The 21,825-nt window shown below is 41.3% G+C and overlaps 1 protein-coding gene and 1 pseudogene across 9 annotated transcripts in view; one reads left to right on the forward strand and one right to left on the reverse strand.

The window, feature by feature from the left end:
• Gapvd1 (GTPase activating protein and VPS9 domains 1) overlaps positions 1 to 21,825 on the reverse strand; it is an 80,770-nt gene that overhangs the window by 36,960 nt on the left and 21,985 nt on the right. For 4 of the 9 annotated variants that reach the window (XM_057754556.1, XM_057754551.1, XM_057754552.1 and 1 more), the window contains 10 exons: positions 19,449 to 19,666; positions 17,522 to 18,365; positions 14,748 to 14,834; positions 12,406 to 12,540; positions 12,074 to 12,263; positions 10,025 to 10,105; positions 7,807 to 7,967; positions 4,855 to 4,984; positions 2,571 to 2,696; positions 256 to 429 (listed from right to left, as the gene is read on the reverse strand). In XM_057754556.1, the coding sequence (XP_057610539.1) occupies positions 256 to 429; positions 2,571 to 2,696; positions 4,855 to 4,984; positions 7,807 to 7,967; positions 10,025 to 10,105; positions 12,074 to 12,263; positions 12,406 to 12,540; positions 14,748 to 14,834; positions 17,522 to 18,365; positions 19,449 to 19,633 (2,113 nt within the window). In that variant the 5' untranslated portion in view covers positions 19,634 to 19,666. The remainder of the gene's footprint in view (positions 1 to 255; positions 430 to 2,570; positions 2,697 to 4,854; positions 4,985 to 7,806; positions 7,968 to 10,024; positions 10,106 to 12,073; positions 12,264 to 12,405; positions 12,541 to 14,747; positions 14,835 to 17,521; positions 18,366 to 19,448; positions 19,667 to 21,825) is intronic. The other 5 variants (XM_057754559.1, XM_057754557.1, XM_057754558.1 and 2 more) reach the window with 3 other exon arrangements.
• LOC130864780 (40S ribosomal protein S21-like) lies at positions 3,322 to 3,751 on the forward strand (annotated as a pseudogene).

Consider the following 21,825-nt stretch of genomic DNA (forward strand, 5'->3'; position numbering starts at 1 on the left):
TAGGGGTCTGAGTCAGCTCATGAGGCTTAGCAGCAAGTGCCTTTCCCAGATCAGCCATTTTACCAGCGTGGCAGGGTGAACACAAACAGTAGTTAACACATGCCTGTTTAGATTGGGTACTGAAATGCCTTGTTGCACATGGAAGCCAGCAAACTAGGCAATGCTGAGAGCCCTAGCTCTAGCCCTCCCGTGATGGACAAATGGGCCTGACAACTAGATAGTTATTCGTTCCTGTAGGCCCTGAACACCAGTTACCTGCAATCTCTTGCAAACGATCTTCATCGACGTTCGGGTCAAAGTCACTTCCCAGGACATCGGTGCTCCAGGTCTCACTCACTGTCTCTGATATGTCCCTATCATCTGTTAGCCCCATCATGTCACGAATCTCAAACTTCCTCAGTTTATCATCAAGATTATCTTGAGTTGTAGCTATCAAAAACAAATTTAAGCACTTTAAAACTTGTGGCACAGCTACGACTTTTTGGTTGACCTAACAGGATTCTATCTTTAAACTTTAAGTTACTCATTTTATCATTAATAAGCACACATTCCAGCCTGCTCCCCACTGATCAGTTCACCCCAATAAAGCTTCGCAGAGATCCCCACCTAACCATTGCTGACAGGAGATAGAGGCGATCCCCACCTAACCACTGCCGACAGGAGATGGAGGAGCCCAGTCTAAATGAGAAAAACTAAGCCACACAGGAAAGCAAAGGTAAACACTTCAGGGTGACTTACTGGATCCAATTGTTGTTAATAACTAGGTGATAAATCCATATGCAAACTATTTCACTTGGCAATAGCTCTCAAGTGTGCATTCCACAGTTCTCATTCTTTTCTGGACCAATTTTCTACAACTTGTTTTGTGTATGCGATGTGCACATTTAGAAGCACAGTATCCTCACTTTTGCTTTTCACTTTACACTGCACTGAAAACTCGGCATTCTATCTAAGCAAGCTTCAAGGACTGTGTCTCTGTGGCCCAACGCTGAGGGTACAGGCACACGAGTGCTGGAGGCTCAAACGAGGGTATTCAACCTTGCACAGTAAGCACTCTTATCTATGAGCCATCCGACCAGCCCCACAACACACTCTGCTCAATTCCCTTTTTAGAAAATTTTGATTTGGTTCTTGGTGTTGATGTTTTTTGTTTTGTTTTAAAACAAGGCCTCAAAAAGGCATAAATTTATGTTCCTCCCACCTCACCCTCTCTGTAATGATGGGATTACAGGCATAGGTCACCACATCTAGCTTTCAATTCACTTTCTTTTTTCTAAGGTAGGGTCTCTCTGTGTAGAGCAAGCTAGCTAGAAATCCTCTCTGTCCTGAGTGCTAGGTTCTTTTTTTTGGGGGGGGGGGTTGGTTTTTCGAGACAGGGTTTCTCTGTGGTTTTGGAGCCTGTCCTGGAACTAGCTCTTGTAGACCAGGCTGGTCTCGAACTCACAGAGATCCGCCTGCCTCTGCCTCCCAAGTGCTGGGATTAAAGGCGTGCGCCACCACCGCCCGGCTTCTGAGTGCTAGGTTTAAAGACTTGCATCAGCATACTCATGCCTCAATTCACCTTCTTTTTAGGTTAATTCATTTTATTATTTTATGTAGATGAATTTTTGCCTGCATGTATATGTATGTGCACCACAGGCATGCCTGGTGTCTGCAGAGCCCACACAGGCTGTCGTATACGTGCTGAAAACAAAACCAGGGTATTGTGCAAGAGCAGCAAGTCTTCTTAAGAGTATTGTTTAACAGTGTTCTCTGAAATTGAAATATTCCAATTCAAATAAACAATTATGTAGAGTCAAGAAAAGCCAAACTGCAAAGGAGAATCTGAGACCAGACAAGATGTCTGGAAGAAGCAGAAGCCAGCCAATCTGCCTGCAAGAGGTTTAGACCAACTGCGTCACTTGGAAAGGACACTCTTCAACCTGAGGATGAGGCAGTGTGCTCTAGGTTCTCAGCTCTTGTGAGCTGGTACTCCTTCTGGGGTGGGAGTAAACAGTTGTCTATGAGTCATTTCTGCTATAAGAACCCCGATAAAAGTCATGACTCATCAAAGGACTTTGGTCTGCAGTGAGAAGACGTGTGTAGTGTCCCAGGAACAGTGCGTGACACAACAGATGGCTGAGCCAACTCTCCAGCCCTTGACTCACTTCTTAACACCTCACATGTTAAGACTGTCACCTCCTACATTGGAATCACTCAGAAGGCCTGTCAAAGATGTGATTTTTTTTTCTTTTTTCTGTTTGGTTTTTCAAGACAGGGCCTCTCTGTATAAAAGTTCTGGCAGCCAGGCGGTGGTGACGCATGCCTTTCATTCCAGCACTCAGGAGGCAGAGGCAGGTGGATCTCTGTGAGTTCAAGGCCAGTCTGGTCTACAGAGTGAGTTCTAGGACAGGCTCCAAAGCTACAAGAAATGTCTTGAAAAACCAAAATTAGTCCTGGCTGTCCTGGAACTTGCTTAAGTCAAATTACTCTTAATTATACTTAAATGACTCTTCCCAAATACAGCCAATGTACATGCTTCTCTTGAAACCACAGACTCTTCTGTACAGCTGCACTCACCACCACTTTACCTTGCTCATGTTCTAGCAGCTGCAGGGCTTCTACTCCATTACTCCCAGAAGGTCCAGCCCCAAGTTCAGACACAGACTCTCCTTCCAGGTCAAGAGAAGATACTGAATTGGAGCGATTAGAAGGGCCTAAAGAAATGGTCATTCTGTCAGCATCTTTCTAAAACATTCATAAGTCATCATGGAACATTTCATGTAATGAAAACAGCCTAAAAAATGATTATAGTTTTTGTTCTGCTTTGTTTTGAAAGGTTTTACTACATGGCCCAGACTAGTCTTACACTCTCAAGTCTTCTGCCTCAGCCTTCTGAATCCTACAATTATAGATGTGTGTCATCATGCCTGATTTAAAATACTTTTAATATTGTATTTATTTCCTTAAAAACATAGATGTCTTTGAGCCAACAGCTCTCATTCTAAAAACATATCTTCAAAAAAAACATAATAATAATAATAATAATAATAATAATAATAATAGCTGGGCTATGGTGGTGCACACCTTTAATCCCAGCACACAGGAGGCACAGGCAGGACAATCTCTGTGAGTTCCAGGCCAACCTGGTCTACAAGAACTAGTTCCAGGATAGGCACCAAAGCTACAGAGAAACTTTGTCTTGGAAAAAAAAAAAAAAGAAAAGAAAAGAAAAAAATAAAAAATGACTAAGGTTCTTGTAGAACTACTGCAATATTTAAGAAGTAGACGTACTTTCTGCACTCTCACACAGGGCATAGAGGAGGCAGGTGACGCTTGGACATGCAGAATAACGCCAGCAAGTTTGTGAACCTGTATGCTCCGTAACTGTGCCAAGGACCACTCATCCATCCAGATGAATATGGCTGAGGTTGATAAGGTCACAAGCAGGCTTAATGGTCAGTTTAAAACCTATGTCACAGGCTAGGCTCAGCAGTTAAAAGCATTGCCTGCTCTTCCAAAGGTCCTTGAGTTCAATTCCCAGCAACCACATGGTGGCTCACATCCATCTGTGATGAGGTCTGGTGCCCTCTTCTGGCATGAGTGCATACACGCAGAGAGAATATTTTATACATAATAAATTTTCAAAAAATATTTAAAAAAAAAAACAAAAAACCCTGTTACCTGCAGGGCTATTCGCAGGATGAGCAAATCAGACATTTCTATTTTCTGATTGCCTAAGGCTGATGGAATTGTTTCAAAGAACTCTTGACCAGGGAAAATCGGGAATATATGTCATAAATAAAAGTAAATAAGTAAATAAAATAAAAAGTAGAAGCATTCGACATTCCTACACACAATAGAATACTAAAATAAATTGACAGGCATATTTTAAGCTAAAAAATTCCTTTAAAACACATTATTGCTAGGGATGGTGGTCATGCCTTTAAGCTCTGCACTTGGGAGACAGAGGAAGGAGAACCTTTGTAAGTGCAAGGTCAAACTGTTCTACATAGCAAATTCTGGGTCAGCCAAGGATACATTGTGACTCTTGTCTCAGAAAGATAGAAAAGAAAATTATAAAAATACAAACATGTTATTTAAGACCACAAATTACAAAGGGAATGTTATTGGCACACAAAAGTAAAAATGTTACAAAATGTCATTAACTTAATTTTGCTATAAATAATTCAAATATCAACTGTCAATAGTGAAATTACAGGTGAGTTTATTTCTTTTCCAGATTTTGTAGAGTGAACATATGTTACTCATGTATATCTTCCTTTAAACATTAATAAACTGGACTCTATACATAAACAAAAGGCCCTAAATTATGGAATGACAAACTCTTACTTCACATTCTGGCTTAAAGCTTCCTTTGTTATTAAAGATTAGATCTAAGCATGCCAGGCAAACATTCTACCAGCTGAGGTCTATCTTTGTCCTGACTGCCTTTTTCATTCCATGACTCATGACGGCAGGTGTGAGTGTGTGGATACAGGAACACAACAGTAAAGAGTATGCACAACATCCTGAAATGTTCATCAGTCCACTCTCCCCACCTGCACATGCACCATAGCCTTCTAAAGGAGCTCTATAAGCTTTGACAGACAGCAAGTTGAGAAACACAACTTGCTGTTATTCATTTAATACTGAATGAGGACACACGTTCCCATTATATACGACCAACAGCCTCTTGCAATCTTAATTATATTTAGAAAAAACAGTCTTCCAGCCATGTTAAAGCTCGTTAGAGGAAAATTTCATTATCCTCCTTAGTGACAGGCATGATGGCTTCATTGTAAATTATAAGGCTCCTTTAAAGAACACAGAACAAGTGGGACCACACACTCCCTGAACGCAGTAACCGTTCACCTTCAGATATGCCTTCCAGATTGTCACTGCAGAGGGAAAAGCGCAAGGTTTTGTCAGGTTTACCGTGGAGTTTGTTTTCATCAACAGGGACATCTCCTTGTCCTCCATCCGAGAGCTGCATGTTTAGGACCTGAAAAAAATAAAAAATAAAAATAGAATATAATTTTTGGTTTATCACAAATAAAAGACTACTGACAATATTTACGTTCTTCTTAACTATTTCTAACTAAAAGCCTGTTTGCAAGGCCCACCCAGCTTTCACACGGAACTCAGAACAAAGTCCATATTTGAAGGCAACTCCAGCTATGTCTTCCGCTCTTCATCAGGGTCAGCAACTGACAGTCACACAGGGAAGCAGTAGGGAGGCACAGGCGTCAGAAGACTTCAGTGTTCTGTTCTGTCAGCTTGAGTTTAGTGTTCAGCCAAGGATCTGGCAGGTCTCATTGTGTTTTGTGTGCCCCAGGCTGGCCCTTGCCCCCTGCCTCTATCTCCTGAGTGCTGGAATTACAAGTGTAAGTCACCACATCTGGATTTATGAGCTGTGACTTTCCAAGCTAGCAATGAACTTTCTTGAAAAATAAGCCATCATTTATTGAATATGAGTTGTTGCTTCTAAGCCAGTAAGATCAACAGGTAAGAAAGATACTTCCCTTTAAGCCAGATGACCTGAGATCAATCTCCAAGAGCCAAAATATATAGAGTATGTGTACACACACAAGCACACGCATACACACATGCCTACAATAGCAGTTTGCCTCTAATTCTAAACGCTTTTAACAAATTCTTAAAACTCATTGTCGCCAATGCTTACTACCCCCCCATACCTTCCTTCTCTTTCTTTCTCTTGCTCTCTCTCTTCTTTAATTTGATGAGACACGGTCTTATTACCTAGCGTGCCTTGGAAGCCTATGCAGACGACCAGGCTTACCCTAAGCATGTGTTCTTCCTGCCTCTTCCTCCCAAGGACTGTAATTTATAGGTGAGGGTCACTACCCAACTCCACAGTCTCTCTCTCTTTTTTTCATTTTAAGTTTTTTTAAAAAAATTAAATCGCCGGGTGGTGGTGGCGCACGCCTTTAATCCCAGCACTCGGGAGGCAGAGGCAGGCGGATCTCTGTGAGTTCGAGACCAGCCTGGTCTACAAGAGCTAGTTCCAGGACAGGCTCCAAAACCACAGAGAAACCCTGTCTCGAAAAACAAAAAACAAATAAAAAAATAAAAAATTTAAATCATGTGTATGTTGGGGAGGGTACATGTGTGAGTGCGGGGTGCCTGGAAGGTCCTGAAGAGCCTATTAGATTCCTTGGAGCTACAGTTCCAGTGAGCCACCTTATGTGGATGCTTGGTCCTCTATAAGAAACACTATGCCATCATAGCCCCCTAATCTCATTTTTTTTTTTCCACTTTGGGCTCAGTGGTTAAGAGCACTTGTTCTTTCAGAGGACCTGCGTTTGAGTCCTAACACCTACATGATGGCGCACAACCATCTGTAATTCCAGATTCGGGGGATCTAAAGGGCCCCCGTGGTCACTGGGAATGCATGTAGTCACAAATGTAGGAAGGCAAAACACTCACATACATTAAAAAAGTAATCTTTAAAAAATTTTATTTCCCTAATTTTTTATTTATCTCTTCCATTTTTTCCCTAACCATACAATAGAAAGCATGTTAGGAATTTTGAACTCTGAACACAAACCCTACTTCTCTACCAGCCTAAGAAAATAAACAAAGCGTTCCCTACAAATCGCTAGAGAAGTCTTACCAAACATCTGCACCACAATGCCATGGCTTTCCCTCCTGTGCCACTAGAACAAGCCCTTTTGGTTTTGGTGTGCTCACCAACTTCAGTGTCATGCTCACCCTCCTCCACTGTTCACAGGGGCTTAGCATGTGTGGACAGTAAACTTTAGAAAATAATGCATTATCAGGAATGGAGATACAACTCAGTAGTAGAGTGTTTGCCCGCGTGTGAAATCCTGAATTTAATCTCCAGCCCCAATGTATCAGGCACATAAATTCTCAGCATTCAGGTAGACAGAAGGATCACAAATTCACATTTGAGGGGGGGATGGAAATTTTGATTAGTATTATTTATAAAGAAATGTGTGTGTGTAAAAAAAAAGTTCATATACTGGAGATATGTACATCGAATTCCAGTCTCAAAGAGGAAGGAAAGGGAAGGTAGGGAGAGAAAGATTTTTTGAAAGAAAAGGAAACAGGGAGGAAAAGAAGAATTGGTATAACCTGAAGATTGATGTGGTAAAGTCCTAACCCACAGAGTGTCTGTTTGGACAGGGACTGCACATGAGGCTAGTGTTTTCCACACTCAGCACATGCACCTTTTCCCCACGAGGCCAGAAGAGGGGCTACAGGAATCAGATCCTAAGAGGACACCAAACATGTCTGGATCTTGGACTTCTTGGCCCCCAGAACAATCATAAAAAAAAAAAAAAAAATCTGTTATTTGCAAACCACTAGCATTTTTAAAATTTATTTTATTTATTAAAAACCTCTATGTTGCATGCAGTGGCATATACCTACAACTCCAGCACTTGAGAGTTAGAGGTAGAAGACCAGAGTTCAAGCCAGTTATGATTACGTGAGACTTATTATCAAAACCCAAATAAAACAAAGTGCCAAGCAGTGGTGATGCACACCTTTAATCCCAGCACTAGGGAGGCAGAGGCAAAGGATGGTGAATCTCTGAGAAACCTTATCTTGAAAAACAAAACAAAAAAATAAAGCATTCAGGGGCTGGAGAAATGACTCAGAGGTTAAGAGCACTGCTCTTCTAGAGGTCCTGAGTTCAATTCCCAGCAACCACATGGTGGCTCACAACCATCTGTAATGAGATCTGGTTCCCTCTTCTGGCATGCAGGCATACATGGAAGGAATGCTGTATACATAATAAATAAATAAATCTTTTCTAAAAAAAAAATAACCCGTTCGTACCTCATTTTCTGACATCATCCCTGGAGTAAGTTGGGGACCTGTCCCTAAGGAAATGACCAGCACCTCTTCTGGTTGTACCTCCTGGATGGTTTCTTGAGATGACCCTTCATGGTCCATATGTAAGTCCATTAGCATATTACTTCGGCTTCTGCTCCGAGTTGCTAAATAAAATAATTTAAAAGAAAAGGTCAAATAAAGAAAATGGCACGTGAATACAAAAATATATTTTCTCTTAGTGTTGAACATTCATGCATGCATAAAAGATGATGTTTAAAACATGGACAGGAAAAAACAAGCACTGGGTCCTTCTAGTCACTCTCCTGAGACTAACATAGATTCTCCTTCACAACTGACCAATAGAGGGCTGGAGAGATGGCTCAGTGGTTAAGGGAACTGGCTGCTCTTGCAGAGGACCTGGGTTCAATTCCCAGCACCCACATACTAGCTTATAACTGTTTTAAGCTCCAGACCCAGGGAATCTGACATCCTCTTCTGGCTACCGCAGGTACCATACATGCACTTGATGCATAGACAAACATGCATCCAGGCAAAACACTTATACATATAATTTTTAAAAAATGTTTTAACTACGGATCATCAGAAATAGTGTTCCACCTCCACTGGACAGAAAGGCTGCACCTGGTCATAGTTGTGGTGCAGGAAACACATCCTAGCCAAAAAAAGCACTAACCGCTGGGCAGTAGTGGTGCACACCTTTAATCCCAGCACTCGGAAGGCAGAGGCAGATTTATCTCTGAGTTAGAGGCCAGCCTGGTCTACACAAGAGCAAGTTCCAAGACAGGCTCCAAAGTTACAGAAAAACCCATCTTAAAAAAAAAAAAAAAAAAAAAAAAAAAAAGCACTACTTTGTTTCTCATGTTCAGCCTTCCATACCAATAAATAAATTTATGTGTTTAAAAATGTCCGGTGAAAACCTGGCACACAATGAAACAACATGCTTGGTCCTGTTTCTGTAAGATAAGGCTGTACTATGTCACTCAGAGAAGCCAGGACCCCGCTATCAGCACTGCTCCAGGAGGTGGAAACCTTCTGGATGCTGAGATGACTGACAGGCACCCACGCCACACCCAGCAAAGGAATTATACAATTACTCGGAAACCAGGGCAGTTTCTGAAAGCACATTTCTTCCTTATGAAATATATCAACACCAGACCTTTCCAGAGACTCAGGGATTCTGCTGGATTCTACATGATGGATCAGCGGTAAAGTCACCGAGTTCAATTCTCAAAATCTCCTTGGTAGAAAAAGAAAACTAACTCCAAGAAAGTTGACCTCTGACCTCCACCTGTGCATGTTGGGGCACCCGTACACACATGCTTGCAAATGTACACACAAGATGATTTCTGTGTAACAGTCCTGGCTGTCCTGGAACTCACTCCATCGACCAGGCTGCCCTCAAACTCAGAATCCATCTGCTTCTGCCTCCCCCCAAAAAAAGTTTTTTATTTTGTTTTTCTCCTACCAGTAATATACTTTTTTTCTTCCTTTTTCTATTTCTTTAGCGTGGGGGTCAGTTCTCTTCTTCCATCATGTAGATCCCAGGGACTAAACTCAAATTGTCAAGTTTAGCATCAAGTTCTCTACCATCTGAGCCACCTTTCCAGCCTTACAAGTAATACTTATTATTTCCAACTATTTTGATGTATATATTTAAAAACTTATCCACCTACCTATGATGCCCATGCCAGAGAAGCATTTCACCACTGAGCTATACCAGGCTTCACATAACTATACATCTTTTAAGAAATTTTGAGCACTGAAACATCTAATTTTTGTGACAAAGTGACCTAGCCTTCCATGATTCTCTCATAGTGATCAAACTCAACACACTGCACGGTGAAGAGCTCTGCTGGTGCACTGCCGTGACGGAGGACCGGTCGAGACAATCGCATTTCACAAAGCTGTAGCTGCCCTCATCATCACCCTCGTTTTGAAGTCATTTCACACCAACTCTAAAACCCTAAGACAGACCCACCATGTCTTTCTACGCCCCACCCTCCACATGAACTGTGAACTTACAGGTAATCTCATGAGCAGCTCTTATTAGCAAAGGTGAAAATTATAACTTATAAAAATGCAAATGGTCAAATTTCATGTAGCAACTTATAGAAAGCAAAAGCAGCATGCACACAGAATACACCTGTGAATATTTCTAAAGTACAATCACGGAAGAAAAGGAGAACAGCCTATTACCCACCAAACGGGGTTACTAGAGGAATATGAGCAGTAAGATTGGTGGCTGAGGAATCCCAGGCAGTGATGGCTGCTAACTGTTGTCCTGGGTTGCAAAAACATTAAATAGAAAGAAAATCAACCCTCTGAACATTGGAAACATTGTTTAGAACATGAAATTAAATGCAATGATAAGGTCACATGGCCATACAAAACACTAGGCAAGCATTTGAAATCTGCTCCCCGCTAAACCCATCTCTAATAACATTTTCAAGTGACAGAAAAAGAAAAAAAACTAACGTACAACAGTGAATAATGGGGAGGAAATTTCTACCAAAAAATAGTGTTTTGCATGTTACTAAAGTATAAATAAATAATCCACAATATTAAAAAGAGTCACTAAACATAAAACTTAATTTTATTTTCAATCAAAAGAATTTTTTTTTGGAAACAGGATGTTTCTGTGTAACAGCCCTGATTGTCCTGGCACTGGCTCTGTAGACCAGGCTGGCCTGGAATTCAGAGATCCACCTGCCTCTGCCTCCCAAGTGCTGGGAATCAGGTATGCAAAACCACCACCAGCTAGAAATTTGTTTTAAAAAGTCTGTGCTGTCATGAGCTGGGTATTCATTTAGCTACATAGGAATGAACTCTACCTTCTTCTCTGTGAGTTCGAGGCCAGCCTGGTCTACAGAGCTAGTTCCAGGACAGGCTCCAAAGCCACAGAAAAACCCTGTCTCGAAAAAACAAAAAAAAACAAAAAAATCAAACAAACAAAAAAACCCACTTTAATAAAAAAGTTTTTTGTTTTTTTTTAAATTCTATGCGTATGAGTGTTTTGTCTGCATGAATGCATGCCTAGTGCCCATGGAGGTCAAAAAGTAGCACCAGATCCCCTGGAACTACAGTTATAGTAAAGAAAGCCAAAGACTTGATGATACCATAATTCCTGCTGATATAAATACATATTATGTTAAATGAGAAAACATTGATTTTAAGAAATTGTGTTCGCCGGGCGGTGGTGGCGCACGCCTTTAATCCCAGCACTCGGGAGGCAAAGGCAGGCGGATCTCTGTGAGTTCGAGACCAGCCTGGTCTACAAGAGCTAGTTCCAGGACAGGCTCCAAAACCACAGAGAAACCCTGTCTCGAAAAACCAAAGAAATTGTGTTCATAAAAAAAAATCACTTAACAGAAGTTAAACTCTTCTTTAAGATGTGTAAAGTTGAACTAGGGATATGACTCAGTGACCAAGTACTTGCCTGGCATGTGCAAAACCCTAGGTTCAATCCTGACACAGCCAAAAAAAGAAATGTATGAAATATAAAGCTTATCTAAGTTGACAAGGTCTTGCTGAGTTCCTCATCTTAACAGACGCTGGAACACTCCTGCTCCCTGAACCTAATACTCTTCTTTGCTTCTTTGGTCTAATTCCCATCCATCCACTCCTCAAGAAAGAGTGCAGGCTTCACTCTTCCTTCTACATCTGGCTGAGTTGTGGCCCTGTGAGTCTCTCCATGGACACTCAGTAGGCAGAGCATTGCTCTCTTGTCCTCCCTGACTGCCTAGGAGGACCTAAGCTGCGAGTATCAGGGCAGAGATAAATGCTCTGTTCACCCAGTGTCTGACACAGTGTTCCAAGTGCACCGCAGTGACCACACCATGACTGGATGTTTGTGTGGATTAAATGAAACATACGTAAAAGGCTTACTCAGTGCCTGTTCAGCACATGTGCTCAACTTTCACATGTGTGTAGATAGATAACACATACTAAGTGAGTAAAGCCCAGTTAAAAATATATTAAAAAAAAAAAAACTTTTTTAAAGCAGGGTTTACTATAACTCAAGCTGACCAAGTACTACCCAAGGATAACCTTAAGCTTCTGATTTCCCTGCCTCCACCTCCCGTGCTGGTATTAAGGTCCTGCGCCATCATACCCAGGCTATGCAGTGCCGAGGCTGAGCCCAGGACATCAAAAGAACTAGGTAAATAAATACTCTACCTAGTGGCTACACCCCACCTTTGAAGACACAGTAAACTTAAAGAAAAGCTCCAATACAGAAAACTCTCCTTACCTATAGGTAACCGGTTCTTTTTGTTGGCCGGGGTGGCTGCTGGAGACATCTGAGGAGTGCTGTAGGGGGTGACGTCTAGACTGCTGCCCTTCCCTGGCTTAGCCTGGGGCAGGCTTGCCAACAAGCTGTCAAGAGCCATTCTATCTTCCTTCAGCTCGTCTCCAGACATCACACTCTTCATAAAGTTCACCTGTAAAAGGAAAAGACATTAGCTAGTGAAATGAACTGTCAAACATAATACATGCTTCTTACAGGATATATTCTTCTGTGACCTACTAACGGGTGGCTAAAAGAATTTCAAAAAGATGTCAACTAGAGAATGATGCCATTACCAGAGTAATAAGCTGACTGTAACTTATATAAACCACAGTTCTGCTCAAGCCTTCCAGAAGATTAACGGAGTTCATTGGTGGAGTCTCCACTGCGCGGCCCCCAATCACGACATCAAGGAAAGCAGCGACACAGCTCTGTCAAAACAGGAAGAGATCAAAGCCAAAGTCTCCCTCAAAAGATGAGAAAAATTCTGAACAAGGTAGATAAGCATGAAAAAAATTTAACTTCATGAAAATTATTTTAAATCCAACATTTTAAAAACTGTAATTCCTTATGTAATGATGCAGAATACGCTCAAAAAAATAAATATAAAGTACATGCAATTTACAACCTAAAATTCTGAAAAGGCAGATGGGGTGTGAAATGGGAGACATACTAAGAATCTGCTGGCACACATAGGCCTCTAGAAGAACACACAGATGATGGAGGAGTTAATTTCATTGGTTAAATAAAGAAACTGCCTTAGCCCTTTAATAGGACAGAAAATTAGGTAGGCGGAGTAGACAGAACAGAATGCTGGGACAAAGAAGCTAAGTCAGGGAGTCGCCATGATTCTCCCACTCCAAACTGACGCAGGTTAAGATCTTTCCTGGTAAGCCAGCTCGTGGTACTACACAGAATATTAGAAATGGGTTAGATCAATATGTAAGAGCTAGCCAATAAGAGGCTGGAACTAATGGGCCAGGCAGTGATTAAAAGAATACAGTTTCCGTGTAATTATTTCGGGGCATAAGCTCGCCATGCGGGCGGCTGGGTGCTGGGGACGCAGCCCTGCCGCTCTTATTACAACACACAGAAGAGTGAACACTGAGAACTTTCTGGAGAGGAAGTGAAGGAGAAATGAGAAGTACGGGGGAAATGGCCTAGAACAGGTTTTATTTTATTTGGTTTTTCCTTTAAATGTTTTCATGTATTTATCTGGGGTGCACATGTGGAGATCAGAAGACAACCTGAGGGAGTCATGTCTCTCCTCCTGTGGGTTCTGAGGATCAAACTCAGGTCATCAGGCTTGGTGTCATGTGTCTGTACCCACTAAGCCATCTTTCTCTAACTGTTTCTTGGGTTTTGAGAGTTTTTGTTGTTGCTTTGTTTTTTTTCCAGACAGGGTTGGGAAACCCTGGCTATACTAGAACTCATTCCATAGACCAGGCTGGGCTCAAACTCAGGGATCTACCTGCCCGTCTCTCCTGACTGAGTGCTGGGATTACAGGCATGCGCCAAAACCACCTGACTGTTTCTTGGATTTTTTTAGTGTTGCTATTCTTGATTTTTGAGGAAAAAAAAATCTATTCATCATGGTGTCCAGGCTCGCCTCAAACCACAGTGATTTTCATGCCTCTCTCACTCAGGTACGGGGATTATAGTATATACTACTATACTCAGTGCAATATCAGTTTTTATATTTTTTATTAATTTGTTAAGACTTTTTTGACTTTTATTTATGTACATGTGTGTTTATGCATATATGAGCATATATGTGCTGAGGACTGCAAAGGTAAGATGAGAATGCAGGACCCCCGGGAGCTGGAATTACAGGTGGCTGTAAGCCACACAAGGTGGATGCTGAGAACTAAACTCCTGTCCTCTGAAATAGCAAGCACTCATAAATCATAACTTCTGAGTAATTTCTCCAGCTCCAATATTTAAGATTTAGGCCAACTTGAACTGCTAGCCTACTCAAAATCTAATGAAATACCTTTTTTACTAAATTAACTGAACAATGCCATAAATGAAGAACATTTAAAATAATTTAATTACTGCTGATTGTTAAAATAGTAACAAATTAGTTAAAAACAAAAATTTAAAAAATAATCTAATAGGTCTTGATTCTTATTACAATGATACCCCTTCAATATTTGTAAGACAGTTTTAATCATTAGAAAAATCTTCCTAAATTTAATGGTTGCTGATACAATATTGTTAACTAATTGAAAAGCAAATTAATGACTGAATTATTTAACCTTCCTATCACCTAAAGACTAGATTTAATAAAGAGAATAGTTAAGTTCACTAACACTTGGCCAGAATTTTTTACAAATCATATTTTATACCGTTTATTCTTGCACACAGGATCTTTCTAAATAGCCTGGAACATCTGTGTGGACCAAGCTGGCCTGAGAAATCACAGCAATCAGCTGCCCTGCTTCCTAAGTGCACGGACTAAAGCTGTGTACAAAGTAAGGTTCTCTATTTGTGATGAGGACTCACATTATTGTCTAAGCTAACCTTGAACTCAAGGCAATCCTCCAGCCTCAGCTGAGATTACAGGTGTGGGCTAGCATACCTGGATACTTAACAGTCTACAAAACAGTAATTCACGCAACACAACATTCATTCCTACTTTGTCAAATTTTCCAAGGCTATTTTTGGTTCGAGGATCTCCTTCTTCGGTGCCAGTCATTGCTAACTGCTGCAGAAGGCGGCCAACCTGCAAACAAAAGCAGTGGTAAGCATGTGTGGGTGCACACACCAGCACTATTTATGAAGCACTTCCATTCCAGTCCGAGTGTCTGGTTTCATAGTAATATTCACATTCATCTCATCAGGCAAACAAAACAATGCTCCCAATAAAATGTGGATTTTGTCTATGTCAGCTTTTACCATTTTCAGATGAAGACGTAAAGGAAGTAGAAAACCTTGCTGTAATTTCTTGTTAACACATGATAGGAACATTAGGAAATTGAAAGTACAGTATATTTACTTTTTTTTCTTTTTTTTTTTTTTTTTGTTTTTTTGTTTTTTTGTTTGTTTTTTCGAGACAGGGTTTCTCTGTGGTTTTGGAGCCTGTCCTGGAACTAGCTCTTGTAGACCAGGCTGGTCTCGAACTCACAGAGATCCGCCTGCCTCTGCCTCCCGAGTGCTGGGATTAAAGGCGTGCGCCACCACCGCCCGGCCAGTATATTTACTTTTGATACTATACTTTTTCTGTGCTTAAAAAACATTTTAAACTAGCCAGGCAACAGAGCACACAAAGGCAGAAACAGACAGATCTCTGTGAGTTCAAAGTCATCCTGGTCTACAGAATAAGTTCCAGGACAGCCAGAGGCACAAAGAGAACCCTGACTCAGGAAAACAAAATTAAACTTTATTATTACTGTATGTGTGAGCATTACTGAGGACAGGGGAGCACATGTATGCAACAGTGCATGTGGAGGTTGTGAGTTGGCGCTCTCCTTCTAGCACAGGTTTCAGAGATGGAATTCAAGTTGTTATACTCACACAGCACTTTCTACCCTCAGAACCACCTTGTGGACATGAGAAAATTTTTAAATAATCTGCAAAGGATAACCCATGCAATAAATGACTTCAAGGCTAACACACAGGACTTTCCCCTTACAAGTCCATGAAGAACTCAAGCATTGCGGCTGGAGAGATGGCTCAGCGGTTAAGAGCACTGACTGCTCTTCCAGAGGACGTGGGTTCAATTCCCAGCACCCACATGGCAGCTCACAACTGTCTGAAAATGCAGTTCCACGAGATCTGACACCTTCACACCAATGCACATAAAATAAAGTTAAATAAATCATTAAAAACAAATTAAAAAAAAAAGAACTCAAGCATTCTCTTTATAGTTTTCTGTCAGTTTTTGAGACAGGATCTATGTAGCTCTGGCTGTCCTGGAACCCTCTTTGCAGATCAGGCTGGCCTCCAACTCACAAGGATCTACCTGCCTCTGCCTCCCAAGTGTTGGGATTAAAGGTGTGTGCCATCTTGCAAGCAAGAATCAACTTATTTTAACATGTGTGTATGTCTAAGTATGAGCCAAATGTGTGTGCCTGTCCATGGAAGCCAGAGAAGGTGTTGGATCCCCTGGAACTGGAGTTGGTGGGCTGCCTGATGTGGGCACTGGGACGTGAACTTAGCTCTTCTGAAGAGGAACAAACACTTTTACCTAAAGAGCCCCTCTCCAACCCCAACCAATGATTTTTTTTTTAAAGGTTTATCAAGTCGGGCAGGGTGATAGGCACCTTTAATCTCACTCAGCATTCAGGAGGCAGAGGCAGATGGATCTTTGCGAGTTCAACGCCAGCCTGATCTACAGAGCGAGTTCCAGGATAGCCAGGGCAACACAAAGAACAACCCTGTTTCCAAAAAAAAAAAAAAAATAGACTGGCAGGTAGCTGGTGAGATAGTTTTGGCTTTGGAGTTAAGACCAGTGGCTACTCTTCCAGAGGACCTAAGTTCAATTACTAGTCCTTGTATAATTCTAGTTGCAGGGGATCCAATGTTCTCTTCTGCAGACATGTGCAGATATACATGCAGGCAAAAATCCCTCCTATACACACACACACACACACACACACACACACACAAAAAAAAAATAATAATAGTTAATTAAATAAATAGTAAGGCTTTGGATAAATCCCCCACATAAAATAAATTAAATCAATAGTAAGACTTCATGTAAAACACCCCACATGTAAAATAAATTAATAAATAAGACTTCAGGTGTAACTTAATAGCCGAACATGTGCTTAGCACGTGTGAGAGGTCAGAGTGCAACTTTCAGTAGCTGGTTCTTGTCTACTAACATGGGTTCCAGGGACGGAACTCAAGTTATCAGTTCTTCACAAGGCCTTTTACTTGCTGAGTCATCTCCTTAGCCCAGAACTCAGATCTGTAGGGGGGTATCTTACTACATATATGTACCATCTTCATAGAATGGTGTCTACTGTCAAACACATGAACATTTCTGGAGAAAGGCCTAATGTTCCAAGGAATACTAACTCTAAGTAGCCTCCTATTCAGCTCCAGTTGTAAGGTACAAAAGACAGTCTCAGTTTCCAATCAATCTGGACTCTGAAATTACCAGGAGAGGGATGATGGGCTTGTTCTAGAAAACCCAATCAACTCAATGTCCAAGAGTTAAAGGATTTCACTGAAAACCAAGGCAATACTTTATCACAAAATATCTCAAAATTCTAATATAATTGTTTTTCTATCTCATGAGAATCAAATATTTAGAACAATTTAAGAAAGAGTTCCTGAAGAGCGACGACTACACAGAGAAACCCTGTCTCAAAAAAAAAAGAAAGAAAAAGAAATTCCCACTCTATTATATAAAGATCAGCTGATCTTAAATCAAATATTGCATTAATAATCACAAAAGCACACCTGCATCAGGTTAAATCTCGCCACCTCATTGATAGGAGCATCAGATATTATTCCATACTGCTCTGGATTGACAACTGCAGGACAAATGAAGCAAGCCAACAGAAGATCGGTGCACATGGCTCTGACTTCCCCGACCTCCAGTCTGTCTACACAAGAGAGAGTTTTGTACATCTGTGACACAATCCACCTCAGACTATGTGGAAAGCAGTAAGTGTTCTGTTTGAGATAACCAATAAATTTGTTCACCAAAGCCACCAGTTTGGCCTCATTGGAATCCACCATCTCTTGAACCTTTTGCCTGAATCTGTCTGAGCCTTTCTCTCCAAAGAGCTTTTCCTGCTGCGCTGGGGAGAACCTCTCCGTTAGCTTGTTAGGGTCTGTTTCCAGATGGTCTTCATCTTCCACAAGGAGCTGCATGATGGGCTCGTGTAAAGTAGCCGTAAGAAAAAGTTTGGCAGAAAACAGTCCTTCAGAAAACAGTTTAAATAAGATGCTGAAGGCACAAGTTCCTCTCCTCAAAAGCCGCCTGGGGTTGTCACTTTCTTTCAGTTCAAATTCAATCAAGTATCGTAAAACCTGAAGGAGGTAGTTTTCATCTTCTTGCATAATACAGTTGCCATACAAGGAGGTAAAAACTGTGTAGATAACGCTTTGTGTGTTCTCTTGATTGAGTTTTTCTCCAGCAACCAAAGAGGAGGCAATAAGACGAGGATTTTCTCTTAACCGACTCAAGAATTCTCCATAAGCTGTTTCCTGAAATCCCAGTTGTTTATATCCATCAACAAACTGTGTATCTTCCAAAATCTTGGCATGCTGGCAACACTCAGCAGGGGACGCTTCAGCACTAGAAACATTAGCACACAGGCAAAACAATATTAATAACAGTAATATAACACAGGCACTCAATCAGAATGACTAAGTCTCTGAGTTGGTAAACTGTTTGAGAACAACATGGAAATGAGTAAGACACACCTAAGATATCTTCATAACAGCTTTGGTGTACTGTCTATTTAAAAGAACTGATGACACTGTCCAGAGTGAGCCTCTATGGATTTTGCTATAGCTTAAGAACTGTTTATTTACTGAGACAAGAACATTCCCAAAAATTTGAGTACTAAAAGCCATCAAAACAGGAGCTGGAGAGGTAGCTCAGCTGGAAGAGCGCTTGCCTGGCATGCACTAAGCCCTGGGCTTGATTTACAACATGGAATGCTTTTGCGTGGCCTCCAGTCAATACCTCCCAGCAAAGCTAACAAAGATCTGTTCTGCCTTTAAAGATTTTTATAAATACAATCATACAGTATATATTCTTTTTCTATCTGACTACTTCTAACATTATACTAATATTGCTACAGTTAAAAACTGCTTCCTGGAACCATATAGAAAGCACCAGGCACACTAGTGGTACATAGATACATATGTGGGCAAAACAACTCATACACGTAAAATAAAAGTTAAAAATATAAAAAATTTTTTTCTTTAGAAAAGATACACAATTCTAAACCGGGCAGTGGTAGTGCACGCCTTCAATCCCAGCACTCAGGAGGCAGAGGCAGGTGGATTTCTGTGAGTTTGAGGCCAGCCTGGTCTACAAGAGCTAGTTCCAGGACAGGCTCCAAAGCTACAGAGAAACCCTGTCCTGTCAAAAAAAAAAAAAAAGATATGCAATTCTAAATCATGAAAATGTATATAAATAATATCACAAAAATCACAAAATTAGTGTGGTATAAAATGCTAACCCTTACATTGTAATTTTCTGTATAACTGTTTAAGGTAATAATAAACAAAATAAACTCCATATATTTTATGACCAAAGACTTACCTAATATTGCTTTAAAACTGTGCACTTAAGAGATTGATTTAGTTATAGTCAGTAGTACAGAATTAATTGTTCACAAAATGCATGACCTAAAAATTTTTACTTTACCTGGTTATAATAAGCCGATCCAAATTAATCCTCTGTTGCTTTGCAATCCACGCCGTTCGATACAGCTTTTCAGCTGTCTTCAGCACATCTGCGTTTAGCCTCTGAATGAGCTGTTTCTCAGAGCTCACGTACAAGCGCTCCTGTTTGAGGTGGTGGGCCAGAGTGTGGATATCTAGCTTCACCATCTTTGAATTCGGAAAAGGTACAAAGGCTGATCACTAATAAAAAAGACAAAATTTAAAAGTTTTTGTCAATTTAAGTTATTTTTCTAAAACCAAAAGGAGCAGAATACATTACAACTTTGATTATGGAGGCAAGAGGCTGGAAAGATAGCTAAGTGGTTAAGAGCACTGACTGCTCTTCCAAAGGACCAGGGTTCAATTCCCAGCACCCACATGGCAGCTCACACCTGTCTGTAACTCGAATTCCAGGGGACCTTGCACCTTCATACAAACATACATGTAAACAAAACACCAATGCACATAAAATTAAATCTTAAAAAAAGTTTTTAAATAAGATGTTAATTTAGTACAACCATTGACTCTAATTTAAAAATAATCCCAGGGGGCTGGAGAGATGGTTCAGAGGTTAAGAGCATTGCCTGTTCTTCCAAAGGTCCTGAGTTCAATTCCCAGCAACCACATGGTGGCTCACAACCATCTGTAATGAGGTCTGGTGCCCTCTTCTGGCCTTCAGACATACACACAGACAAAATATTGTATACATAATAAATAAATAAATAAATATTTTAAAAAAAATAAAAAATAAAAAATAAATAAATAAAAATAATCCTAGCACTTGAGAGGTTGAGACAGGAATGTCAGGAGGTCAAAGTCATCCTTGGCTACCTAGTGACTCTGAGGCTACATAAGACCCCATTTCAAGTGGCGCAAGCCTTTAATCCCAGCACTCGGGAGGCAGAGGCAGGTGGATCTCTGGGAGTTCAAGGCCAGCCTGGTTTACAAAGGGAGTTCTAGGAACAGGCTCCAAAGCTACAGAAGTAGTTAAAAGACTACTTCTGGTGGCACACGCCTTTAATCCCAGCACTCGGGAGGCAGAGGCAGGTGGATCTCTGGGAGTTCGAGGCCAGCCTGGTCTACAAGAGCTAGTTCTGGGACAGGCACCAAAGCTACAGAGAGACCCTATCTCAAAAAACCAAAAAAAAAAAAAAAAAAAAAAAAAAAAAAAAAAAAAAGACTACTTCTGAATAAAGGCCTTATTAGGAGCTTAAAAAATAACTTATATTTTCCAAATTTTCTATACTGAGCCTATACTACTTCTGTCATTTAAGAAGCACAGTATTTTAAAATATTGTAATTTATTTTTGCATTTACATATTGTAATGATCTACTCTGTCCTTTTAAGAGACAAGTCACGCACACTCACTCCCCTCCTCCACTGAGGCAAGCTGATCTTCAGCTTCCAGCCTGAATCCCTTCTTTTCTCTCAAAGATGCAGCTTCTGTCCTCTCCCTTCTCGTCACTTCTCCCCTTCCCCCTTCTGTTTCTCTCTCTCTCTCTCTCTCTCTCTCTCTCTCTCCTCCCTTCTCCCCTCCATAACCCACTAAATAAATATCCAACCTCGCTCTGCATGTCTCACCCATCCATGTCCATGTCTCTGCCTCTCGTATCGTGGTGTGCCCATCTGTCTGTCTCCCCTCGTGGGACTGGCTGCCCCATAGAGGTCTCTCACCCATCGCAACTCCATGCCTGGGACTCACTGCCCCTCGTGGCCCTCTGTAGCCAACTGGGGAACTGCATCTTCCCTGCTTGGGACTGGCTGCTCTCAGGACCTGCTGCCTGCCGCTGCTCGGAGACCTGCAGCATGGTCTCATGGCCTGCTGCCCACTGCTGCCCCGTGGGGACATGTCATAGCACATGTGCAGAAGTCAGAGGACAAACTCTTAAGTGTCTGATTCTCTCAGCATGTGAGTCTCAGGTCCTCAGGCTTGGTAGCCTTTACCACTTGGGCCATCTCACTGGACTACGAAAAAAGTGTGTGTATGCCCATGTGTGTGAGCCTGCACATGTACATATACATATGCCAGACAAGGGCATTGGGTGTTCTTCATAATTCACTGCCTTTTTTTTCTTTTTTTTTTTCTATTTTTTTTTTTCAAACTGGGTTTCTTTGGAACCTGTCCTGGAACTCACTCTGTAGACCAGGCTGGACTTGAACTCAGAGATCTGCCTGTTTCTGCCTCCCGAGTGTTGGGATTAAAGGCATGCATAGCCACTGCCTGGCTCTCTACCTATTTCTTTAAGGCAGGGTCTTTACCAGAACCTGGAGATCAAGTAGTCTCAACACCCAGAGCAGGGGTCACAGGCATGCACCAGATACTGGACTTGTTAACTAGATGCTGGGATCTGAATTCCTG

Source organism: Chionomys nivalis, chromosome 22 (genome assembly GCF_950005125.1).
Source record: "Chionomys nivalis chromosome 22, mChiNiv1.1, whole genome shotgun sequence".
NCBI classification, from domain to species: Eukaryota; Metazoa; Chordata; class Mammalia; order Rodentia; family Cricetidae; genus Chionomys; species Chionomys nivalis.